Source organism: Kryptolebias marmoratus, linkage group LG9, assembly GCF_001649575.2.
Source record: "Kryptolebias marmoratus isolate JLee-2015 linkage group LG9, ASM164957v2, whole genome shotgun sequence".
Taxonomy (NCBI): domain Eukaryota; kingdom Metazoa; phylum Chordata; class Actinopteri; order Cyprinodontiformes; family Rivulidae; genus Kryptolebias; species Kryptolebias marmoratus.
In genome coordinates, this window is record NC_051438.1 from 24,217,106 (window position 1) to 24,241,843 (window position 24,738).

A 24,738-nucleotide genomic window follows, 5' to 3' on the forward strand; every position below is an offset into this window, starting at 1 on the left:
GCTGCACCAATCCGCCTGTCGATCTCCCGCTCCATTTTTCCCTCATTCGTGAACAAGACCCCGAGATACTTAAACTCCTCCACTTGGGGCAGGACATCTTCCCCGACCCGGAGAAGGCACTCTACCCTTTTCCTGCTCAAGACCATGGCTCGAATTTGGAGGCACTGATCCTCATCCCGGCCGTTTCACACTCGGCTGCGAACCGCTCCAGTGAGAGCTGTAGATCACGGCCTGATGAAGCCAGTAGGACCACATCATCTGCCAAAAGCAGAGATGCTGTGTACAATTATAATTATTTAAAATTTCAAACAATATTAAATTTATTTCATTCTATAATCTACATAAAGTTAGTTGAAAAATACTTTAGCATCATGAAACTTTTGACAACAGACATCTGGCTGCTGTCCAGAAAATATCACTCAAGCACAAGATCAGTTTGCCACAAAAATATGTTTTCAATCAGTGCTATACTAACAGATCGCATGTAATTGGAATAAAAATGTTAATAATCAATAACAATATGCTAACAATTGTGTGTGGTCATATTGTGCATGTTAGGTCAGAAAGAACAAGTATTAAAATTCACAAAACTCATCTTAAATGAACAGAAACAGAACCATGAGTGCAAATTTACTTTGAATTTTTTGGTTGTAAAAAAGAAAACTGCATGTCCCTAAGGAAATTCAGGTTTACCCTGACTATAATCTTAAAACAGATTAATATAACAAATTATTCATATTTATTATGATTAACATGTAATAGGAAGTAGCAATTTGAGCAAAGTATAATTATAAACATTATTTCTGCTGATTGCCAATGACTTAGCTTTACTGTCAATCACTACTTAAAGTTTTAAAATCTTGAAATTTATAAATTTATCATTATCAAAACATACCCATATATTAATCCACAGTACAGTAGTAATTTTCCACATCAGAGGAGTCGCTTCTGGAAGCCTGGAAGACATCGCTGTTGAGTGTGAACTGAAGTTCTGTTCTTCTTGAATATTTTGGTTTTTTTTTTCTTTCGAAATCACAAAAGCAGGAACAATGTGCTAGCAAATGTGGTCAAAGTCTTTAAAAAGATGCATTGGGCCTCTTGTGGTTCTTGCACCTCTACCCTTATATCCTGTGGATACCCTCTGAAAACCACTGAGTGTGTGCTGGATGGTTGGTCAAATAAAAAATGCTCTTGAGAGCCTGGGTGAGATATTGTTGGCGCTGTATGGCAAAATATTAACGGATTCTGAACTGATGTGAAGATCACATTTGTGATTATCAAAACAAGGACATTACATGGTAGAGTTGTTTTGAAATCTATATTTATTCTAGCATAAAGGAGAAATACATGTTTATAGGCAATCAATTTACACAGAAGTAAATAGAAAACATTAAAAAGGCAACAGTGAGATTTAAACTTTAATCAAACCCAAACATCTTGACAACAACAAAGAACAAAGCATGCATTGTTTCTTAACTTCAGTCATCACAAGTTTTAACTATGGTAAAAACAACAGTGGAATAAAGCTGTGTCCCCTCAGTGATCTGAAAGAAGTACAGACAAAATGTGATAAGACTTTTCTTAAATGTGTAAAATATTACCACTTTGTGTGATATGCCACACCTGCTTTTTGTGCCAATAAAGTGGTCCTGATGAAGAATGTGCAAGCTGAGCATCTGAAATACAAGATGAAGAAAATAATAAATGACTATTAATTACAAAAATGGTTACTTCAGTAAATTCACAATTATTGCTTCAAAAAATGTTGCATAAGCGCATTTTGTTACCACTGAAAGTTGGTTTCTTGCTGTTGTAAATCAGTAACATCATAATAATCAAACTTATAGCCAAAGCAGCACACAGCAACACTGTGGCAGTCTTCTGTGAATCAGATGAAGGAGCTGAAAATAAAAAATAGTCAACAAAAGTTATACACTGGTAAAATATAACTCATTTCTAATATTACCATCTCATGAAACCATAAACTCAGTATCCGTTGCTTTAAAAAGTATTTGAATTCATTTGAATGTACTTAAATAGCTACAATTTGATATTTTACATTTCAATTCAAGTTTTACCTTCCATTTCCAGTTTTGTTCCTTTTCCAAACAGTATTTGTCCACATGTGACCACTGCACAGTAATAAGTTCCAACATCAGAGGAGCTGATTTGACTCCATGAAAAGTTGTAGACACATTTCTGTAGATCGTGAGCCTCTGGACTTCGCTCACATTTCTCTCCACCATTTCCACGAACATAAATCAAATTGGGACGAGTTTCAGTTGATCCAGCTCTGAACCAGTGAACACTGGAATTATCTGGACACATCTGATTGTCAGACTCTGAGAGGACTGAACACTGGAGAGTCACAGAGTCTCCTGGACGGACGGCAACAGATGGAAACTCTGAGACGATGGCTTTGATCTCAGGTTCTGGTCCTGGGAAATAGGAGAAATTTTGCTAAATTTTAAATCCTTTTGAACTGTATTGCACAATTACTTAACTTTAAGTCATGATTCAAAGCAAATGATTCCACAATCAAAATATGGTCTGCTTTACAAAGAGATGAACTTCAGATAACTTAAAGCTGAGTGTCAGCAAATTGAAGACTAGTTTGATTACCTTTGACGCTGATAAAGGTGACATTCAAAACTGTTTTCTGGAGATCAATTACCTCTTCACAGTAGTAAAAAGCAGTGTCACTCAGTTTTATTTGGTATATTTGAAGAACAAATGTTTCAGGTCCATGATTTAATTTGAAATGAAGAGTCTCTTTAACAATGCTATGATTAAAAGTGTAAGTTGCTCCCAAGACTTCAGGCAAGTTTCCAGGAACAAGTTTTATCCAGAATAGAGATCCTGACTTGTTAGACCTTCGACTACATGTTAGAGTGACATCTTCCCCAACATCGACTGTCTTTGTTGAAAAGTTTTGGTCTTTTGTGCATTCTGAAATACAAAAAAAACAAGTTACAAAAAGGTAGTGTAAAAATGTCAAAATGAATTAAATAAAACACAAGGAAACTTTTCAACGATACTCACGCACAGCAGTGAACACAAACGCTACATAAAATACGATCATCATTGTTCTGATAACTGACATCATCTGGTAATTATGATCAAACTGCACACAGATTAATCTTAACATGGCTCCATTGAATGGGAGGACACATTAAAATGGGAGGAGCCTCTTTTAAAAAATCTAATTGGTCTGTCTTCTTGTCTTTTAGATGTACCCCCACAGTGGAAATGATCTCATCTGCTTTTTCTCAATGTGTTCACTAGAAATAGCAGCAAGAGCAGTTTTAACATTGTGACATGTAACAATGAGACAGTTTTGTGTCTAACGTTTACATTCCAGTTTCTTGTTATCACTCGTTTTAGTAAAACAATACAAATAAAGTGTTTTAGTACGCAAAAAAATAATATATTGCATTTATGACAATGCTTAAAATGTTAGATGTTAGTTTTTCTCAAAAGATGTAATGTTTTTCACTTTTTCTATGTCTAAATAATTCCACATTGTTTTTGACAGTAACCTAAAGCAGCTCTTTATTTTGATGTATTGTAAGGACGTTTTATACATGAAAGTACAATAAATAGCAAACCATTAGTTTAAACACACCAGTTATTGAAACAGTTTGTTTATCAAAAAAACACATGCAGAAAACAAAAGAAAAGTAAAATGGTAAATGAAATCATGAAATTAAAAGATAAATCACCAAAACTGTAAAATTCATCTCAAACCATAATTTATTCATGCCAAATAATGAAATTAAAGTTACATTAATTGTTTCATCTGAGTTTTATTGGCAGTGCTTCCTGTTTCAAGGCTTTCTAGTATTCATGTACTGATTTTATATATTTTACCTAAATTTACCAGAATATATTGTCTTTTTTTGTTTGATTAATCTGCTTTGTGCTGTGAAAATGCTGGAACACACAAACTCCATGCAGAAAGGTCCGAACCTGCAGCTGTGAACCCAGGATTATTTTGCTGTTCAGCCCCTCATCACAACATTATAATACATTTTACTGATAAACGTTTCAGTGAACTTTTGTGTTTGATGCTTTTCAAAAGTCAGAAATTTAGCATTATTTTGCACTTTTATGTATCACTTTCTATTTCCAAGGTGTTGTGCCTTTCAAGCCTTCTCTGAATCTCAGTCTCAGTTCATACAGTTTTAAACAAATAAGGGCCACGTCTCCCTTCACTCTGCTGCCATCTTCTGGTTGAAGAGACAACGATATCAAGTTTTGAAAACTAATAACTATGCATTGTTTTTCAGGGTCAGCCAAGAATCAAATGATTAACATTATTTCTGGTTATAAAGTCAAATTTAGGTTTAGGTATTCTTTGTTTTTTGTTTGTTTTTCGAATTGTAAGACAAAGTTTTAGTGACAGCATACTATTTTAGTCTCAGTTTAAGTTTCAGAGAATACTTTATCAACTGTTCCTTAGATTACACTGTATTACTTAGTTTTTTAACACACAGTTCTGTTTTGTTTTTATGTGTTTGTGAGATGTTGTTTTTGCAATGGGACAGGGTGCACTAGAATTGATCCAAGGATTTGTTTACCACAGATTAGTTTCAGTTTTGGCAAAACCTTCATCCCAGTGGACTGCAAACAACTGCCTAAATACAAAATGGTCAAATAACAAAGACTAATACTGCATATTAAAAGGCTCACTATTTAATATGCAGTATTTACAGTGAGAAAGGTGACTGAAAGAGGACAGTAAATAGATTTGAACAGATGTACATGGATTATTATAAAATACAACTTAGTCTTTAATGAGAAACTAGTTAACTTCAAAACTAAGAGAACAGGAAGGAGACCACAGAAAGGCAGACATGGCAGGTAACCATTCAGGAAGAGTTTAACAAAACAGCAGGAATAGAAAACAGTTTTTAAAAATCAAAGAATGTGAAAGATATGATGTAGGTATATTACGCAGAAGATGATTTTGCAAGTGAGAGTGGAGAAACTTGACAGAAATGTATACGGTACTGTGCTGACAGAGCTGCCATAAGTCTTAAAAAAGTTTGATCCTCATCTTGAAAAGGTTCAGTTCTTTTTCTCCCTTTACCACTATAGTCTTTTTACACACAAAACATTAAAAACAGTTTGTGTAACACCTGTAACATTTGGCAAAGCACTCTGGGTTGCAAGAGTTAACTTTCTTTTTAACAGACATGCTGTAATCATAGCATTTTGCATTGAGGTTTTAAAAGTATCAAACTGCAGTTAAAGACACAACATTGTCATGTGTGCTGTGTAGAACTAACTCCTGTGGTCCAGTCAAAATATCTCGTCTCACTACTACCCACTGTAGTGAGGGTTGTGTTATAATTTTGATTTAAAAATTGTATTTAAGAAAGACACATTATCACTTTTTGATGAGATTAAAGTTGCCATTTTGGCCAAAACTTCTGTGTGAAAAATAAATCAAAGATGAAACCTGCCTTTACAAGTAAGTTCAATTTGCTAAAGAAACTAAAAGAATAAAATATGCTAATGCAAGGCTACGGCATGAAAACATTTGGAAAGTACTGTGTAGTGTAGAGTGGGGCAGTGAGGTTTAAAGTTTAAAGAACAGAAACAAGATTATCAGCATCAATATTTTAAGAAATTACTTTTTTCACTCTTAAGGTTTTTGTTAATATACTTTTATTAAATAAAGTTACAAACATGCAAGCAAACCTTCCTTTTTAATATAATTAAGTAGTTTTCAATTCAAGTATTTACTTGAAAATACTTGCACCATTTTGCAGGAAAGTCAAAACAGCTTTTGTTTGTGAAAAGTCCAGTTTGCTGCTACGGCACCTTTTTAGATATTCTGTCTGTCTCCTAATATTAAAATGTTTATGTGTGTGCTCATTTTTTTTTTTTTACAAAATATGTAATTTTTATTGCACACACATGCACATAAAAACACTTAATGCAAGTGTAAGTTGTTAAATCTGTTTATTTTACGAGAAACTGAAGTTTACAACAAACCAGTCAGTTGTCAAAGACTACAATGTCTTTCTCAAAGTGCACAGGTAGGTCACCCTCACATTTAATTGCAATTCTCCTGGTACGTCTTTGACCATTGTACTGACATCGTGGATGCCTGGCTCCTTGGTTTCTCAGTGTACAGACAACAACATCAAAGGGTTGCAAACTTTTCCTCATTTCACCATATGGCTCACTTGCAGCCCCGCAGATTGGTTTGATGAGGCCGGTGGTGGCTCGGATGAAAGTATTGGTCTCCTTACACTCGTTGCTGTTGGTTTTGGAGATTCTGAGCCGACCTATAACACTGTCACACTGTTCAGCTCTCATATTTGCATTGATGTGTTGGTTTATAAACTTCCTGTAGCGGGGATTCTCCTCACAGAGTACGGTGGTGAAAAGCATCAGCAAACATGCAAATTGGATCTTCATGATTCCCCTGTGAAATAAATGTTTGAAACACCTAAAAAGAGTAAATGGTTAAAAGGTCAGTGATCTTTCATGAAATACAGAGAATTTTGCTAAATGTATATAGAACATTATACAATCATGCTAAAAATTGATCAAAATTGATCATAAAAACAAAGTAATAAAAAAAAAGAATTCACAAACCTTTTACCTTTAGAACAGGGCTCAGCTTTTTAAAGCAAGGAACTCTCTTGGATCTACAATAAAATTGATAAAAAATAAAAAACAGTTAGTCTTCCCAGATATTCTCAGTATTTATGCCACTTAAAGTATCACCTTACATAAAGGATTATTTACCTGAATATTCTGAAGCAGTGACAGCAAGTGTGAGGTCTTGGTGAATAGATGGCTCTTTTATAAAGATCTGTTTCTGGACTTTGATTTCTGTACTGTCCAAACAGAGCAGGGGGTGGGGGGGATAAGGGGTGGGGTGGTACCTATCGCAGCAGTAAACAGAGGAGCAGCAGATTCATGAGATAAACAACTTTATAAGCATTTACCTAAGGTCAACGTAGAATTACTGAGCTTTCTAACATGCAAGCTTTTGGACTGTGAGGGGTGGGTGGGTAGGTAGATAGATAGATAGATAGATAGATAGATAGATAGATAGATAGATAGATAGATAGATAGATAGATAGATAGATAGATAGATAGATAGATAGATAGGTTTATTGTCTGTTCCGTAATTAAACATAAAATTGTCTTCAAGTACCCTCACAAGCATGGTGTGAACATGCAAACACATCACAGGAAGAGTTAAACCAAAGGCCTTCTTACTGTGAGGCAACTCCAAATATTAGTAGAGCTGTGCTTTTCTAACAGTACATGTATGTACAGTAAAAGGTCATCTGTTAATACTCCATGTGATTTATGGCGTTCTAACTGCTGAATGAGCTGCTCACTGTCTTGGTTAAGGAAATCCATATAAAAGTTTTACTTGTTTTAATTAAAAAAAGAGACAGATTACTTTAAATCTAAATTCATCACAAACAAGGAAGATTATGGTGAAAAGTATTGTATTCTCTGTACTCTCTGTATTCTTTTATACTTTTTCTTTGTAGTAACTGTAAAGGGTACTTCCACCAGGTGGCGGCCTGGTACTGACAGATATTTGGACCACTGAGGACAAATACTGAAGGCAAAAAGGGAAAATTTAAAGTAAACTGGCATTTTGTTGAAATTATAGTACTGAACATTCAGAACATTAATTCCATCTTACTAAAGCAAGTGGTGTAAAATCAAAGGTATTCTAAAAAAAACTATTTTTGTGTTACTGAGTCATACAATTGGCTTTGCTTTCTGCTGTGAGAAAATAATGGCTAAATCAAAAAAGAAAACAAATCTAAACTAGTTCTTTATCCACACAAACAAAAGTTACACTGGAGAATCTTTTTTTTTTAAAAACAAAAGTGGAAATATGCAAAGATATAAATGATGTCAAGAACCCAGACACTGAAGAATGTCATGGTTTTGATAGTAGTTTAATTTCAACATTCAACAATTATAGCAACAATTATCATCAATCAAATAACCATGTTGTTTTAATAATCTAGGACCTATACAAGCGATTGAATACAGTTATTTCTACTGTCAATAACTAGTAGCTGAGGTGTTTTATTATGTTCACAATGAAGAACCAAACCTTTAGTAACAGGACAAGAAGGCCAAGGAAAGAGAGGCATATGTTAAAAGCACAAGGCACAGAAAGAGTTAAAACAAAGTGAAGAAAGTAAAGATCATAGGAATGCCACAAGGAAGAATTAGAAGAGAAGAAAGGGAAGCTGTCAGAATCTCTATAAGGGAAAAGCACCAAGAATTAGATAGATAGAAGTGAAGATGGAAAATTTTGACAGATAAGAATAACACAGATATATCGCAAACTCCAAGTAAGAAAGCTGTAAAAAACTGCAAAGTTGTTGAAGTAGTTTGCTTCTGTTGTAAACAAAGTAATGATGTATAAAGTAAACAGTACAGTAGTAGTTACATATACTCGCTTTGCTATACTTGAATTGTATTAGTAAACAGTTATGTACCATTATGAAGTTATAGTTTTTTGAGCTGTGTTGAAGTTAGTTGGTTAAATGGATATTTAGAGGCACCATTTGTAACACGTTAGAAAAAAAGGTTTGTTATTATTAAACTGAAGCTCTCAGTCTTTGGTCAGCAACTGCAAGGCCCTTTGTCCATACTACAGTTTCACATTCAACATTACACTAAATGATACTTTTGAAAGCAAATAATCCACATAAAAAAAAACTGTGGCATCCTTAAGGCACCTTTTGTTAGATCCTGTGTTTATTTTTTTTACTTAGAATTGTCAAAGACAATCTGATTAGGATTTAGGTGAGAGAGATTGCTATGCAGCATAATTTCCTTTGGGACAAAGGCCATTGCAAAAACTTTGATTATGTTGTCATGGAGACAGGTGTCATCTGCCCTGCCTACATCAACATAATATGATCAATCATTCAATAGCAGCTAATAATCACCTTGTTGCAACACTTCTGAATAAAAAAAACCCACACACAGATGACCTAGAACTTGTACAGATATAATGTATTTGTTTCTGACTACTTAAGGCAGATGCAGTTGGCTTTGCTGTACAGAGGAAATTCAAACTGTTTCCAGATTCACTCACTGAGAGCACAAAGTAAACAGTTGGAAATGCTGGATTTACTCTTCAAACTACAGTAGTACCTTTTCATCTTGCAGGTTTACTGCAGTGATGCAAGAGAACATACATCAGAGCATAAACATCAACACTTTTTTGTAATGTCCACGTTGTTTCATAAAAAAAAAAAAAAAAAAATCTGACTTCACTTGGGCCTGAGCACCTGTGGCTGATTTGGAATTGCCTCTTTTAGAATCCTAGCAGCCAGTAGAATCAGTATAATGTTGAATTTAATGCAGTTTACATTTTCCTATCTCTGATTTTAGTTTCAAACCTGATTTGGCTCCAAGTCTGGTGCACAACAGCAAGGTAGAGAATAACACAATATTACAACCAAATGAACAACGTTAGAACAAAACATCTCTGTGAAAAGAGTCTTTTATGTGAACTCACACATGAGGATGATGTCCATTATATAGTGAAGCAGGTTAGCAAGGCACGTACAGTTCTCTTATATCCTCCAAGATAGAGGACAATGAAAGAATGCCATCTTCTCCTTGTGTGGAATTATGTAGCTTCTATTCTCAGATCTCTGCTGTAAGTGTCCACAGCCTTGCACACCAATCAACGCTCAAAATACCACCATGCAAGTGCACTTCAAAGATATAAATTTCATTTGGTTAGGGTAAATATTTATATAGATTTACACGTACAGTTAAGTTCATATATTTTTAAGGAATGTTAATCTATTTTGCTCTGCATTTCTTTCTTCTTGCAAAGGAGAAAATATTTTTATACTATGTAACACATTATATAATCAACATATTAAAAACAGTTCTTTTATCATCTTAGAAAAAAAATCCATAATAAAAATAAGTTCTATGCTTTTTACTCATATTTTACAATATATTTTCTCTCTGTCAAAAATGACACACACACACACACACACGTCCCATATTTATTTTCCTTATATTTGTGGCTTTTCTGACAAAATATTGGCAGCGGTCAAATATGATGTGGAAGTTATTCATGGAGTGCTGGTGTTCATCAGTGTGGAAAAAATTTCAGAGTCTTGTTGACGTTTTGAATTCACATAACGGCAGTGACGTGTGTTGCAGAACAAACAAGCTGCTGTGCCGTTACAATGGGCATTTGGAGCAGCCACATTCCAGCGCAGTTTCCATTTCCTCCGAGTACGAGGTGCCGTCAGTGCAGCGGAAAACCACCTTTCTCCGTCTCGTTTTGGAAACACCACAGCAAACACCAGGGGGCGCTGATGCCTGGCAGGACCTTGGGCAGTCCATGCGGGGAATCTTGCTGGTGGACGTGCATGTTCTCAGGGCTTGGTGGCGCTTTATTTGCTCCCTTACCATTTCTCCCTGGCATGTGAGCTCTGCAAATATAGAAATTTGAGCATATATTAGAAAAATCCCCACCTAAAATATAGACTTAATCCTGTTTTCTTTTTCTTTTTTTCAGTGTTACCTGTGTCACAGTTTGGTCCAGTATAGCGTGGTTGACAGTGGCAGACCGGTTCTCCTCTCTCTGACACATGACACTCCCCTCGTCCACAGTGGTGCCCCCTGCAGGCTAGAGACTCCTGCCGTCGATCACAGTACTGACCCTGGTAGCCCTCATTACACTGGCAACTATAGGACTGACCCTTTGACACACATAGACCATGAACACATCTAAAGTAGGAGGAAGAGAAAGGGCAAAGAAAAATCATGTTAGTGAAAAGGAGTGTGCTACAGGTGGTGTTTAGTCTACTGATAATTGCTTTAAGTCTGCTAGACACTCATGATTTAGGTAAAACTGTTGGTCATGTAAGTTAGATATTACTAAACATTTCTCATAGGACTTTTGCAACATCCATAGACATGCTTTACTCTCATGGCTCACCTGTTATTCTGACAGGGATTGGGGGCTGTTTTCTCATCACAAAGGGCCCCGCTGCGTCCTGGAGGACAGTCACAAGTGACCCCCATTTCTCCTGCTTCTCTGCAGGCACCCTGTGCACAGACACTGCAGGAATGACATCCAACAAGAATGCCATCACCCTGGTGAAAGAGCAAGAAAAGGGAATACCACTGTTAGTGAAGTTCAAATGGTGTGCTTTTAACCTGACAGACATTTTGATATATCTGTTAAGTCAAGCTTAGGAGTGAGGAGGAAGGAACCATTCTGAGGAACCATTCTGTGATAACCTGATGACACAGGGACCAGAAACATGGTGAACAACACTTGAATACTGTGGATGGTGCCAACCAGCCATGGAAAAATCTGTGCAGAACTGACATTTACAAACACCAGAGAGGCAGCTGGTAAGGAAACAGACTTTTGAAATGATAATGTTCTGGACTCTGTTGCTTCTGAGATGGTGTTGCAGCTAAAGCAGTCACAGAGCTAATTTCTCAGAAGGGTGTGGCCCAAACATTTCTGATCTGTGACTTTTGTCATGGACCAAGGTTACAAAATGTTCATTAAACAGTGAACAGACATTTTAATGGTCCCAATAAACCTCTATTGTTGAACAATTAGTATTTAAGTATAAACTATATGTATAAGATATGTCACTGCAAAACTTTGCTTACTTTGCTTTCAATGCCATGCAATTGTCCTCTTCCTGATGATGTAAAACTTAGGTCTTGAGTCTCTCCGTTGATCTGAACATTATGAAGGCAGCCATCAAAAGCCTGAGGGGAGCGCTCAGGGGCTTGACGTAGACCGGAAGCCACCACCTGAGATGGTACACCTAGGAACAAGGCAGAATAAAGAAAATTATGAAAACATGATTAAGAAAAATGGGAGTTGTTAAATGAGAAGTGGTAGAATAAAAGAAAGAAAAAAACAAAAGCAGCAAAGAAAATGTATACTTTATTTATTTATACAGAACATTTGCATGTTCAAGCAAGATTAGTGCATCATAGCTCCTACTATTGCATAATACTTTTCTCTTTAGCTATCAAGAGTGTTTGTAAAGCCATGTCTTGCTCCCTTTTTGAGGACTAGTTAAACAAAAACAGATTTCCATTTCCTCACCACAACCCCCTTGCAGGGATTTAGCGTGTTGTGTATTTATATATTGTATGTATAGGTGCCCATCCATGGCAAACATGTAATCAAAACCACATAAAGGCAGTGAAAAGCAGGCGAAAGTAACATCTGTGTGCTCAGTACATGGAACTTCAAAATAAGTATGTATAAATGTATCCGTGTGTGCATACCCCCTATGTAAAGCTGAGTGTTGTGGTCAACGGAGGGCTGACGTGCTAGCTTGCCCAGGCTCTTTGGGGCGCCATTATCCACCACCAGGCTTAGCGAGCGGTTCTGAATCAACAGCTCGACTGTGTGGAAAAGTCCGTCACTGACTGACTCAACGCTGCAACAAACAGAAGATAAGGAGAGGGTTTCAGTGTGTTTCTGTCTATGATAAATTATTGCAAAATTCGACATCAGACAGGAGAGTTAAAAGAAAAAATGGAAGAACAAATTGGAAATGCCAGACAAAAAGCAGACTCCAAACATGATAAGTTAAACATTTTTTTTCTTTGTTTTGTTGTGTTTGCAAATCAACCAAACTAGGAAAGAAATGGGAGAAATCTGTGTTGAAATGCTATTCACAGACATGAAATAACCTGATTACATTCTCAGTGCACTGTTCGTTTGTAAGAGATTAAATTGTGCCCTTGATCTAGTTTATGGTTTCCTAACATGGGGGTTGAAGTTCACAATGGAACCCCCAGCAGCACATGGACTTGTTTAAACTGATGAGTTTAAGCTTTGGGCTGAAATAAGATTTAAACAATTTAAAGGCTGGACTCAATCAGTTTGGACCACTGTGGTAAAGAAAGAAGCCTTTACTATGAGTGATGTTTTGTTAGAGACATGTATCAAGTGAAGCAAAGTCAGCAGTAGCCTAGGATCTTATGACCTTTTGCACCATATTTGACCCTGGGCTGAGAGTGTGTGTTTATATGTGAGTGTCTGAGATTCTCTGCTAAGTGGTTTTTGCTGGAGGGGAGACAGACAGCTATAGAGACAGTGGTTTGGCAAAGCCAAATGAAGGGGGAGAACAAGAGTGGGAGAGGGAGTGAGATGTAGCTGGTGGTGTGGTAAAGTTGACTATGCCTCTCTTCACCCAATTTCTCACAAAACATCAAAACCAGAAGAGAACAAGTGGAGTTAGTCCTTCCACTGGTGGTCTATTGTGAACTCCCACCACTAAAGCCTAAAACAATACTTCCTTTCGTCTGCAGCCACTTATGGACTAACTAGCTTGAGAGCCTGAAGCCCGTTTTGATTGGCAGCTGTTTATAGAGTGGTCAGATTGCAGTGATGTTACATTAACAGTCAATAGAGTGGGGCTTTGAGCTCTTGAGGGGGTGGAATAATGCAACTTATATCGTTGTACAGAAAGTGATCACTGTTCTGAAAAAAATCTGAAAAAGGAGAGCAGGATTATAACATTAGACAATCTAAGTTTTAGTCTGTTTAATCCTCCTGTGTGTATCTTAATGTACAACTAGTCATCTAAACTAAGATCTTTGTTAAAGACTCAACACAGACAAATGCATGGTTTCCATTAGCAGCCATGTAATTTAATAATGGTCTCAAACAGGCCTGTTGAAACAAAGCAGATTGATGGTCTGCTGTCATGAAAACTAAATTATGTACCTACGAACATCTTTTTATGTTTATTTTATGCATCAGGTTCTGTTTAATTTCTCATATACCTATTATTTTTGTCCCTTTTTTTAAAAATAATTTTCTGAGCTTCATCTTGTTTCTCCTGTACATTCCTTCTAATTTCTGGGTTTTTTTTCTCTTTATTGGTTTACTTAGATTCACTTCCCATGTCTAATATTATATCCAGTTATCCCGTTGTTCATTTCTTTTATAATGTCTGTTTGTTTTCATTCTCAAAGCTCATCATGCCATTTGTTGCACAGAAACTTGAAAGTGTGCCAGCACATATGTAGTTGTTCTAAAACCAAAGATCCACTGGGTGGCAGTACATGAGCTGTGTGTCCAAGCTCAAGAACTTGCAAGCCTTAAAGATGAATGTGGGATAAGTTTTTAAATTAGCCATTACTAAACCTCTGTATTGTTTTGAAATGGATATTGTCAAGAACCTGACAGACAAGTTTGTCTGTTTTTGCTTTTTTTTTTTTTTAATTTGTGAGCTTGTTTGAACAAGCTCATGAAACAATTCAAATTTAATGAATTATCAACATTGGCCATTTATTTGTTTATGACCATTTATTTGCACTTGTGCATGTGTGCTAAATAAAGTGTACATTTTAATTTCCTTGTTGGTTAATCTGACCTTGTGTACAAGCCATTATGGGATTCAGTAAAAACAAATACAAAGGCAAAGCAGAACTTTCTTGAACTCATTGTAATCACACAAACCCTTTAGGAACCTCAATTTCCCATTCCACAATCTCAAATGAGCACACGCACACACACCCACACAATAATCATAATAAAAAAGTACTTACTAATACCTTATTTTCTCTTTTTAATTGTTTAAAGGGGACCTATTATGTTTTCCTTGAACAAGTTAGGATAGGTCTGTGGGCTATATGAAACATGTTCATTAAACATGTTAAACATGTTCATGTTCATTCCAAGATATTGAGATTTCACCTAATCAGTTCTGCCTGTTTTGAGCTAATTTCAGAACGATCGATTTTAGGGCTACGACTCTTTTATGCAAATAAGCTGCTGTTGTCCACGCCCCCCAACTCAGTGTCCTGTCTCAAAGCATAAAAACTCACTCTGATTAATTTAAAAGAAACAATCTGATTAGTAGCTGGGAATGTTTTTTGGCTACAAGTTTATCAATTAACAAGCATATGCTTTGTGTTTTAAGGGATTAATAAAGAGCACAATGCAGAGACGATTAGAAAAAAAAATCTTTCCACGTTTTGCCTGTGTTTCATCAGCTTTGATCATTACACTAGTTCCTTTGCTCTGAATGATAGTATTTTAAAAAGTCCTTGATGCCTCTTCAGTGTTCTTTGGACAGATTTTATTTTCTATATTACCCAATTCACATTGTTCTGCCTATAACAAGCAAGCTTTTCAAGGAGTTTCACCAAGATGGCAATAAATGATAAAGGCTAAATGGACTGTACTTATATAGTGTCTTTCTAGCCAACCAGGTTACTCAAAGCACATTACAACACAATCTGTGCCCTCATTTACTCACCCGCACAGCACTCTTCTACATCTCTACAAAACTAGTCTGAATAAATCATTCTATAGAGTCTAATCAGTGCTTCAGATTGTATTCATACACCAATGGGGCACATCAGAGGCAATAAGAGATTTAGTATCTTGCCCAACTATACTTTGACATGTGACTACATACTGCCAGGAATCAAACCTCCAATTTTCTTGCTGGAGGATGACTGCTCTAACCACTGATCCGCAGCTGCCTCAGTACATGTGAAGATCATGCTGTTACTGTACATAGGTCTCAAATCTGTCTCCTAACAGGATAATTTCAGGTCAGTGCTCCCACCAGAAACCCTTTGTTCATTTATTCCAATCACTGACGATAACTTAACTCTGATGGAAAACTATCTTGCAAATGTTGTAAATTACCTGTTCTGTGAACAGATGGTGTTATAAGACATTTTCATTCATTACCTTTTAAGCTGGGCGTGATGCACCCTTTTGTCAAATTGTGTAATTATATTACTATAGTTCAGTAAAATGTTTTATGATGTAATTTGGGCAAAAAGTCAAATTAATAACAAATAAGATGACTCTAAAGGAACACCTATCCTGCTGCCGGAGTGATATGCCTGTCTTGTTTTCTCTCTTCCCACTAGCATTCTTTGTAACAACCCTCTCTAGATCATTTTCGCTTTTCCCCCATTAGGCCATCCATCATCTCCTTCCCCCACCCATTTTCTGTCTTTTCTCGTTCTCCTCTTTGTCCACTCATCCATCCCCTCATCTTTTTCTTCTGCTGCCTCCATCTTTCTTTTTCTTCCCTTTTATGTACCGATCTATCCCGCATTCCTCCCTCTGTCGTTTGCTGATGAATAACAGAAGAAGTGCTCTCTTTGACCTGATGGGAGATTAGTGTGACATTTAGTAAAGGGCACCACATTAATACTCAACAAACACATACTCCACATCCCTCTTCTTCACACAGCCCTACACACAAATGTTCATTTAAGACTAGGCATGCATAACCTCTTTCATCTGTTGCTAATGAGGGCACAATGAAGAACTTGTACACCTTGTCTTGTCGCTTCAGCTGCCGCCATCTTTTTTTTATTTCAAACCCAACCTCTTTTCCACTTCTATACATCATGTTTTTATCATGTTCATTGCCATTCTCTCTGCATTTTACCAATGCATTCTTTGGCTTACTCCGCTGAAATTCTCTTTTGAGCCTCTTCATTTTTTTTTTCTTTGCTTTTTTATTTCTACTAAGCAGTTGTTTGTAAGGGTGTATACAAATTTTATTTATATTCTTTTTTTATTTATATTCTTTGTCTGCATTTATTATATACCTGATCTGTGAGCATTTTCTCTGTTCTTCTCTGCTTTCTTCCTCATAAACGTTAATGATTTTTGTGGTATTGTAGCAGATTGCCGAGACCTGCAAGCACTTTATGTGGAAGGAAATGAACTTATTACATTTGTTAGCATTCAAGGATACACATTATGTTTTTGATAAGGTTTACCAAACACAAACTGTAAAATGTTATGATAAAAGAACATTACTGGGAACCTTTAATCTGCTACATATCCATAAATAGAAAACTCAAACAACTGAATCTCTATGCCAAATACAAATTTAACTCATATGGCTGTTGCAAAACTGGCTTACCACAATACTTCTTCTAGTTCTCTGATTTCTACACAAGATAGGCAAACCAAAGGTTGTTCACCCAAAGGACTGGCATTTGTCCCTGGCACTTAACTGTATGACCGCAGCAACTGTATGGACAGTGCCATGTTTGGGATCTGCCAGAATTGCTGTGCTTAGATTGTGGTGGATAAGGAGTTATGGTATTCTGAACAGAGTAAGTTCAATCATGGCTGGATGTTCTAAGTTTGCCTAGCCATGTGGTTTGAGTAAGTGTGCAATGTATTTCAAATTTCAGTCTGATAAGATAGGTCACTTGCAATACTTTAGTCATCCAACTGAAAGTTGGTCCATTTAAAGGAACACACTGAAACTTGTGGTAAAATGAGCCTCAAAATAGGACTGGCTTAGCTTCTTTCTTTAACGCTATTAAACATAACTTACAAAATGCAAAAAAATATTTCTTAGACATGATTTTATTTTTTGGCCATAATTTTTTTTCTCTCTTTCCAAATCTGAGATTGTTTTCCTTCTTTAATTGTAAAAAGTAACATCTTTTTCTGGTCTCTTTCTTTCTTTTAGTATGTCTTTCTGATTGTCTATCTGATTTGCAGGCGTGGCCCATGTCATGCTAACAAAACCAGACAAGGATAATTCTCTCACTCAGTCAATAGTTTACTTCTTTCCCCTCTTCTTACGCCTTTCACTTCATCCCTCAGTCCCTTCTCATGCATCCAGCCGTTCAACCATTCGCCTTTTCATTTTGACTGCTTCTATTCATCAATTTTACCCTGTCATGTTGATCAGTCTGTTTTTTCATGCATTAATTTCTTCCTCTGACTGCCCTTTTCTTTTGCCTACTCAACCACTCAACCATCCCAATCGATTGAGATGAATCTTAATTACAGTCATTCCCTCACTTTTTTTCGATTGCTCCTTCCTCTGTAATCATCTGTTCACCTATATTTTTCCAATTTTGAAATGTGTCATGCATTGTGAATACACTCATTCAAGCTGAGGTCATGCTTGGTTTTTATAACTCAAACATTTTGACCAGATCAACTTATAAACAAGTGAGATCCAAGTAAAATAAAACTAAATGTCACAACAGAAATTAAAAGACTACAAAGAATCAAAGCAAGGCAAACTGGACAAACTTGAAAGAGCAACAAATTGTTGTTATGACTAACAAAACTTTCTGTCTCTGCCCAGATAACTTCATGGCATACAACTGCTCTGGTTATGTCTCCCTTAGTAGATCAGAGTTTCACACAGCTTCACAGGGCTACTTCACCATCATGCTAAGATTAATTCAACAAACTAATTTAAACATTTACTATTATGTAGCTGATGTGACAAGAATATATATATATATATATATTTTTTTTTTTTTTTCTTTCAACACAAAATTCACCACAGTACAAGTCTCTGATGGATACTGCCACTATGTTTAATACACACTGTAGAAAGGAAACTACAGAAACAATCCAACTATACCCTGGATAATACTTTTTGCATCCACATGGCACAAACTGACTACAGGGCTGACAGAAACAGACCAGACAGCATATGTGGATCACATGTGTTGACAAATGTGTAACTCGTCTGTTTACTCAGCACCAAATGTGGCGAATAAATAACCAAATGGATGTCTGCTGCCTATATAAATTCTGCATGGTCATTAACAATGCACATTACCACTGGTACAATAAACTGTTAGTAACATGCAGAGACTTTACAATGTCTCTCTGAAATGCAAGCAACATAGTAAGACACTGAGTAAAATACTAATTTCAATATTAAGTGCATTTGTAGTCCTTGTTTAGACTTGAATACCTCTCTCTAAATTCACATTGTCTTTAGTCTGAGCAGTTTAGTCCTTATAACTTAGGATTTTAAAACACATAAACATCTAAAAAATATAAATGACTCAACCTAGTTCTGGAATCTATGCCAAAATGCCACAGCGCACTAACTGAGTCTTTAAGACTGACTGAAGAGCTTGAGTCATAGTCTGAACTTCTAAAAACAGTTTTTGCCAACTTTCTAAATTGTCAATGTTGTGGCCATCATGTAAACAAAATAAATAAAATAAAACTATAAAAAAAACTCAATCACTTTGTTCAGTTGAGAGCTGAAAAAGGAGACCATAGTGGTTAAGACATATTTGTATGGTCATGATTATTTGATGTGCCATAGAAACATCAAGCAGTATGGTGTATGTTTAAAACAAGATGCCACTGGGATATCACGAAGGATGAAGTTAAATATGGATTAGTATAAAAATGGCATTGGTAATAATATTTTTTAACCTAAGAAACTCTTACTTGAAAGCTTAAGTATCTTAATCCTAAAGTCAAACATATTACAAACTCTCTCCTATCATTCTTTAAAATGACATGACCACCGGATTGTGATCTTTTGGGGTTTTTTTTTTTTTTTTTTTACTTGGGCTGAAAGAACTAATCACCACAAAGAAAGATTCTAAAAAACAACAAATAAAATCAACAAGTGAAAATAAAGACAAATTTCTCTCTCCTTTCTTTTTTTCTTTTTTTCTCCCCAGCCTTCTTCTTCCATCTTTGTTTTTACAAAGAAAACTGTTCCTCTAAGTTTTACAATCATTCGAAGGTGGGTGAAAGTTAAACGTTTTAGGTAACACATTAAAAAGGAGAAAATGAAACATGTCTAAACTAATGAATGAACAAAAATAGTAAGGTGTCTAAGACCAATCATCTTGCAATAGATTTTATAGTTTTTGGTATTCATGCAATGCAGTAACAAAAACTTAATACTGATGCATCAGTAAAGTGTCATCCTCCACTGTTTTTCATTTTGTATATATTGCACAGGCAACATGCACCTGTTGTCTTTCTTTGTTTTACAAATTAAACACCTCTTGGGATAATATGGTGTTTAGGCTTGTAATATGTATCCGTATCACTCTCATACCCTCTTTTCTCTCTTTTCATGGTGCAACCATGGCAGAGACACAGACTGAATCAGTAGTAGTCAGACTACAGCAGGCAGATGTGGAAATGAGACATGTCTCCTTTATTTTTTAAATCTAGAATTGGACCAATTCCTTTTTTAAAAAAATATATTTTGTTTGTAATTCTTCAAACATTTGGAGTGTTTTCTCCTCTAACATAGTACATGCATATCATTGGACACAATGTAAATTAAATGTTACATTGTTAATGTAAAATGCTTTTAAAGCTGGGCTGATTTGATTGCAAATGTTAATTTCGTCATTAAACTTTTTCATGTATGTATGAAACAGAGCTGAAGTTGCAGGTAAAATCACATTCTGTAATAGCTTGTGATTGGCATTAAAGCACTAATGACAAAAGGTGTACTCTATCATGTTTTATGTTTTACCTTTGACTGATTGAGTACATGTGAACTATCTGGAAAACTTTTGTGATCAATTATTTTTTGAACTTTGCACATGTACAAGTTCTTTTTACTGTATTGTTTGTGATTCTTGTATATTTGTTATACCATAGACTGCAACATCTATTTATACGCTGCGTGAAATCTTTAACATTTTAGAAAAAATAATTAACTTTTAAAACCACTGCAATGTTTTTTTATTGGAATACCTTGGCAGTTTCCATTTCTGACAAAGAAGAATTCAGTTCCATGGAACTATGAATGCAGTTTATTATGTTTAATCTAAGGGCTTTCACTGACTAAATTGCTGAACAAAGGCTTTTGTATCCAGTGTGGGAGGATTTATCTAAAGTGACTTTGGTGTTTTCATTCAGGAATGTGTCATGCCAGGATTCAAGAGGATTTTGTATTTTGAGTTCATGTTTGTTTATAGAGGAAAAGGCTCTGATAGGGATCTGTTGCTGTGTGTGTTTGTGAGGGAAAGAAAAAGACAGAATAAACAATAGATTTGTGCAGCCAAATCATTTTTTTCTGAAAAGACCTTAGCTGGATGAAACCATCAGTTGTTGGGATTTGTGTGTGTTTGGTAAAATCTTTTTTTTCTATTCATACATATCCTTGCACTTCTTTGAACATTCTTCTTTGAATTAAGTACCTTAATTCAGTGAATACAAAGTACTTCAAGGTGTACTGATTTAACAAATGAGTAACATGCCTGTATTCTGTGCACACATATTCATGTACAAGTGGATATGCACAAGTGCATTTTAATTCCTTACATGCAGGTAAATTAAGTTGAAATTCATTAAAAAAGTTTAATTAAATTCCACTTGCTTGAAAAATTAAGACAATTTAAAAAAGCACTTGAAAGTAAATTGTTTGTGAGTCGGCTAACATAATGGAGTCAAAAATATAGAAAAGTTAACCTTTTTTTGTTTTTACATTTTAGACACTTTGTTTGGTTAAACCAGGTCAAGAGATCTAGAGAGTACACTGAGTGAACTTCATGTGAATTCTGTGAAAATACTAATGTGTGCCTTACCTGTACACTGTGGTTGGTGGGTAGTTGGCAATGTCATAAATGAGTCGTATGTGTCCTTGGTAAAGCTCCAGGGCCAGGGGGTCATGGTCCTCTTTGTACAACAAAATACCATTATCTTTATCTGTAGCCACCTAGAAGAACAAGATAAAAATATTGGACAAATAAAATTATTTTCAGACAATATAAACAAGTGGCATGTCATTAAAAAACTGCTGTGCTAAGACTTACTATTTTTGTTGTATCAATATTATGGATTATCCTGAGTCAGGGATGACCTGTTTTTTATTGGTTGGTTTATCTAGTGTATTGGTTGTCAATTAAGCACACAAATGATCCTTTAAAAAGACCAAAACATTTTATTAAAGCCCCAGTTCTTTTCTAAAGCGGGGTCCAACTATAGAAGCCAAGAATGCTGTGGCTGAAATGAATAATTTAGTTGTGATTTTTTTAAAGCTCATTATATGACAGTTCTGTTAGCTCAGTATAACTATATTAGTTTTATATTATTATATAAAGAAGTCGTTTTGTTTTCTCAAAACAGCAACATGTTACTTAATGAAGGATAAGTTTTGTTTTCTTTTGACATTAAGATGATTATAGTGCAAAAATTATATTGCATTTTCTTTCCATTGTGAAATATTACTGTCCCAACACTTCAAGATGATCTACAACAGTCAGTCAAGTCAAGCATGTGTAACTGATCTCTGATGAAGAATGAACCTTTTCATTTCATTGTGAATCTGAAACAAATTCACTGCTATCTCAAGACAAACTAATTTAGGTCAAAATAACTCAATTTTTTAACCTATTATCTTGAGAAAACAATGTTTTTCTCAAAATAATAACATAATTAAACCATTATTCTTACAAAACAAGCTTTGCTATCAGGAAATTCTCAGACAAACAACTCATCAGCTTGAGGAAATGCCTTTAAATAAATTTAGACATGGTCATTTTGGCTACCATATTTACACACAAATGATAAGAAAAAAGATAAGGTCTTGAACAAATCTCTTCTGTAATGGTTACTTTAGAATATTTATTACTGCACTTTTAATTCTCGGCTCATGTTATACGACTGCAATTTCTTTCTATTTGAATTTACAAAAAAAGCTTGAAATATGATCAAATGTTTTGGTAATCATTTGTGATCAGTGAATGTCATACAGTTTGAGTAAGAACTGAGCCATGCTTGTTGTTCAGAGTGGAAAGGTTGTATGCGTATACACATGGAAAACATTTCCACCAGACTATGGAAATGGGACCTTTGGCTTTGTCTGATGGTTCACTTTAGTTTAGCAGATTGTTGGGCTTGCTGAATGTAAGTGCACACATGTGGATCAAGCTTTTCCCAGCACATTCATTGGGTACTCAATTAGATAGCGAGGGATTTTGAGCAGATCATTCCTCAATCAAAAAACAAAACAACTACTTTTTAATTCAACATGACATCTCATACAATACACTAAAGAGCCATAAGAAAATCAAGCAGATATTTAAATTCCAACACACAGGTCTAAAGACAGGAAATAGTACTTCTTTTCTTAGATACACACTTGACATGTCACACTTGTTTGGGTGCTCTGTAAAGCACTAACTAACTAGCAAGTGGAAATGGGGCCACGGGGCCAAGCACTTAACACTCTGGCGTCAATGGAGCATAGCCAAGTCAACACCTGCTAATAAGCTGCTGGAAGAAAGAGCAAAACAGGCCAGGAGGAGAAACGGAGGGAGAGATGTAGGAAACAAGGACAGAGACGAAAAGGGAGGTAGAAGGAGAGGGTGAAATACAGAGAAGTGGGTGAAATGAAAACTGGGAGGCAAGTTGAAAGAGAGGAAAGAAGTGTTCAAGTGAAAGAGACAAAGCATGCAGTGATTTATTAAGTGTTGGGGCCCTTCTTTTCTGTTCTTTTTCGTTTTGTCTCTTGCCTCTGAGTCAGAGCCTCTTGGTAGAGTTTTAACAGCCTTGGCACTGACATTGAAAGCTCCTGGCAAGAGCACATACACTAAAGCACACACATGGACAAACACAAGGACCCAAACAGGTGGTAAATTTCAATTAGACTGCTCTCTTTTTCTTGTTTCTCTAGTTAGTCTCATTTCCAAAAGGAGGAGAATATGTCTCTATTAGGACGTGACTCTCAAGTGTAGTTTGTACAAGCATGTGTGTGTAAAAACCCAAGTGCTCAGCAGAAACAGTGGCCGTAACTAACAGTTGCTTCACATTGAAATGTAATAACTCGAAAGTTTTCATCTGAATGACTCACAGTAATTCTTCAATCAGTTCAAAATATTTAACAAGGGCACTGTTTTTCTTACTTGATATACCACACACGATACACTGCAATACGTTTCTATTCTCAACCGGAGCATAGTAATGCAAAAATTTATGCTCCGGTCTCTACTTATTAAGAAAAAAGTGTAGATATTAATGAGAAATGGATTTATACTCTTTGACAACCCAACTTTCAGACAGAGGTCAAAGGTTGACCCTACCTGCAAAGAAATATGAGCCGTTGGACGGAGCTTGGTGCCTGGTAGAGCCACGTACCCATCGCGACCCAGGAAGTGAACAGTGGAAACTTTGTCACATTTATTGCCATAGAAACCAGGTATGCAGCGGCAGATTGGCTCCCCGGCAACCACCAGGCACTGGGCGCCATTTTGGCAATCTGATTGGTCGCAGGGACTGGTCTGCAGCAAGATCATTGGTGGAGGGTTCTCACAGAACAGCCCGCTGAGTGAGGAGTAGATTAAAGAGGCAACATTATTAATGTGCTATAAATGGTTGTTGTGCTAGTATCTACTAATAAAATTTGTGTAGTACGGTACTTCAACTGAATAACATATGGAATTTGAACTAGAAAATTGTTATTTTCCAAGGACATGAACACATTTTCACAGGATGAAATTATAAACTGATTCTATGATTCACCGTTCTGTCTTTGGGATATTACAACAGGTTGAAGAAATGAAAATATATTTTTCAAGATATAAAATGTGTAACTTTTTTTGCAGCAAGAGAAAGATAGACAAGACAAAAAAATGTTAACACAACAGAATATGATAAATAAAACATCTGGAATCAGTAGAACTGAATTTTATTTATTTATTTTTTAAATTTTATCCATATAATCTGTTTCCTCATCTCTTTCCCTGTCTCTGTTTGTTTCCAGCATTCATAAGACATTCTCTCTCCCTTTTTTCCATTTCTGTCCCTTGTGATGAATTTGTTTCGCTCTCGCCAACAGTCTCTGCTATAATTAACCACATGGTGCTGCATCTGCTCCACGCACACACACAAACACACACACATGCACTCAGTAGGTCGAGACAGTCAAGTGTCTGATTATGGAGTGCCATCTGCATTTTTCTCCAATTTGG

General features: G+C 35.8%; 2 protein-coding genes across 3 annotated transcripts in view; both read right to left on the bottom strand.

Annotated features, from left to right (window-relative positions):
* Positions 1 to 1,327: 1,327 nt before the first annotated feature.
* Positions 1,328 to 3,189, bottom strand: LOC112450552. Its single transcript, XM_025006206.2, has 6 exons — positions 3,043 to 3,189; positions 2,623 to 2,949; positions 2,079 to 2,438; positions 1,788 to 1,901; positions 1,624 to 1,676; positions 1,328 to 1,544 (listed from the first exon to the last, which is right to left on the bottom strand). The coding sequence occupies exons 1-6, from the start codon at positions 3,146 to 3,148 to the stop codon at positions 1,479 to 1,481; spliced, it is 1,026 nt and encodes a 341-aa protein (XP_024861974.2). The 5' UTR covers positions 3,149 to 3,189; the 3' UTR covers positions 1,328 to 1,478.
* A 4,741-nt stretch (positions 3,190 to 7,930) lies between these two features.
* Positions 7,931 to 24,738, bottom strand: part of slit3 (slit homolog 3 (Drosophila)) — a 222,331-nt gene continuing 205,523 nt past the window's right edge. For both annotated transcript variants that reach the window (XM_017417474.3, XM_017417476.3), the window contains 7 exons: positions 23,851 to 24,091; positions 21,355 to 21,485; positions 12,307 to 12,461; positions 11,674 to 11,834; positions 10,982 to 11,139; positions 10,565 to 10,770; positions 7,931 to 10,472 (listed from right to left, as the gene is read on the bottom strand). In XM_017417474.3, the coding sequence (XP_017272963.1) occupies positions 10,219 to 10,472; positions 10,565 to 10,770; positions 10,982 to 11,139; positions 11,674 to 11,834; positions 12,307 to 12,461; positions 21,355 to 21,485; positions 23,851 to 24,091 (1,306 nt within the window). In that variant the 3' untranslated portion in view covers positions 7,931 to 10,218. The remainder of the gene's footprint in view (positions 10,473 to 10,564; positions 10,771 to 10,981; positions 11,140 to 11,673; positions 11,835 to 12,306; positions 12,462 to 21,354; positions 21,486 to 23,850; positions 24,092 to 24,738) is intronic.

What these genes read in the sequence shown, in the direction of transcription:
- LOC112450552 (XM_025006206.2), bottom strand. Translation starts at nt 3,148, where the DNA reads ATGTTAAGATTAATCTGTGTGCAGTTTGATCATAATTACCAGATGATG. An exon ending in GTTTGTGTTCACTGCTGTGC is followed by an intron (nt 2,950 to 3,042) that starts GTGAGTATCGTT and finishes TTTGTATTTCAG; the next exon opens with AATGCACAAAAGACCAAAAC. An exon ending in AACAAAACTGGAAATGGAAG is followed by an intron (nt 1,902 to 2,078) that starts GTAAAACTTGAA and finishes TTTTATTTTCAG; the next exon opens with CTCCTTCATCTGATTCACAG.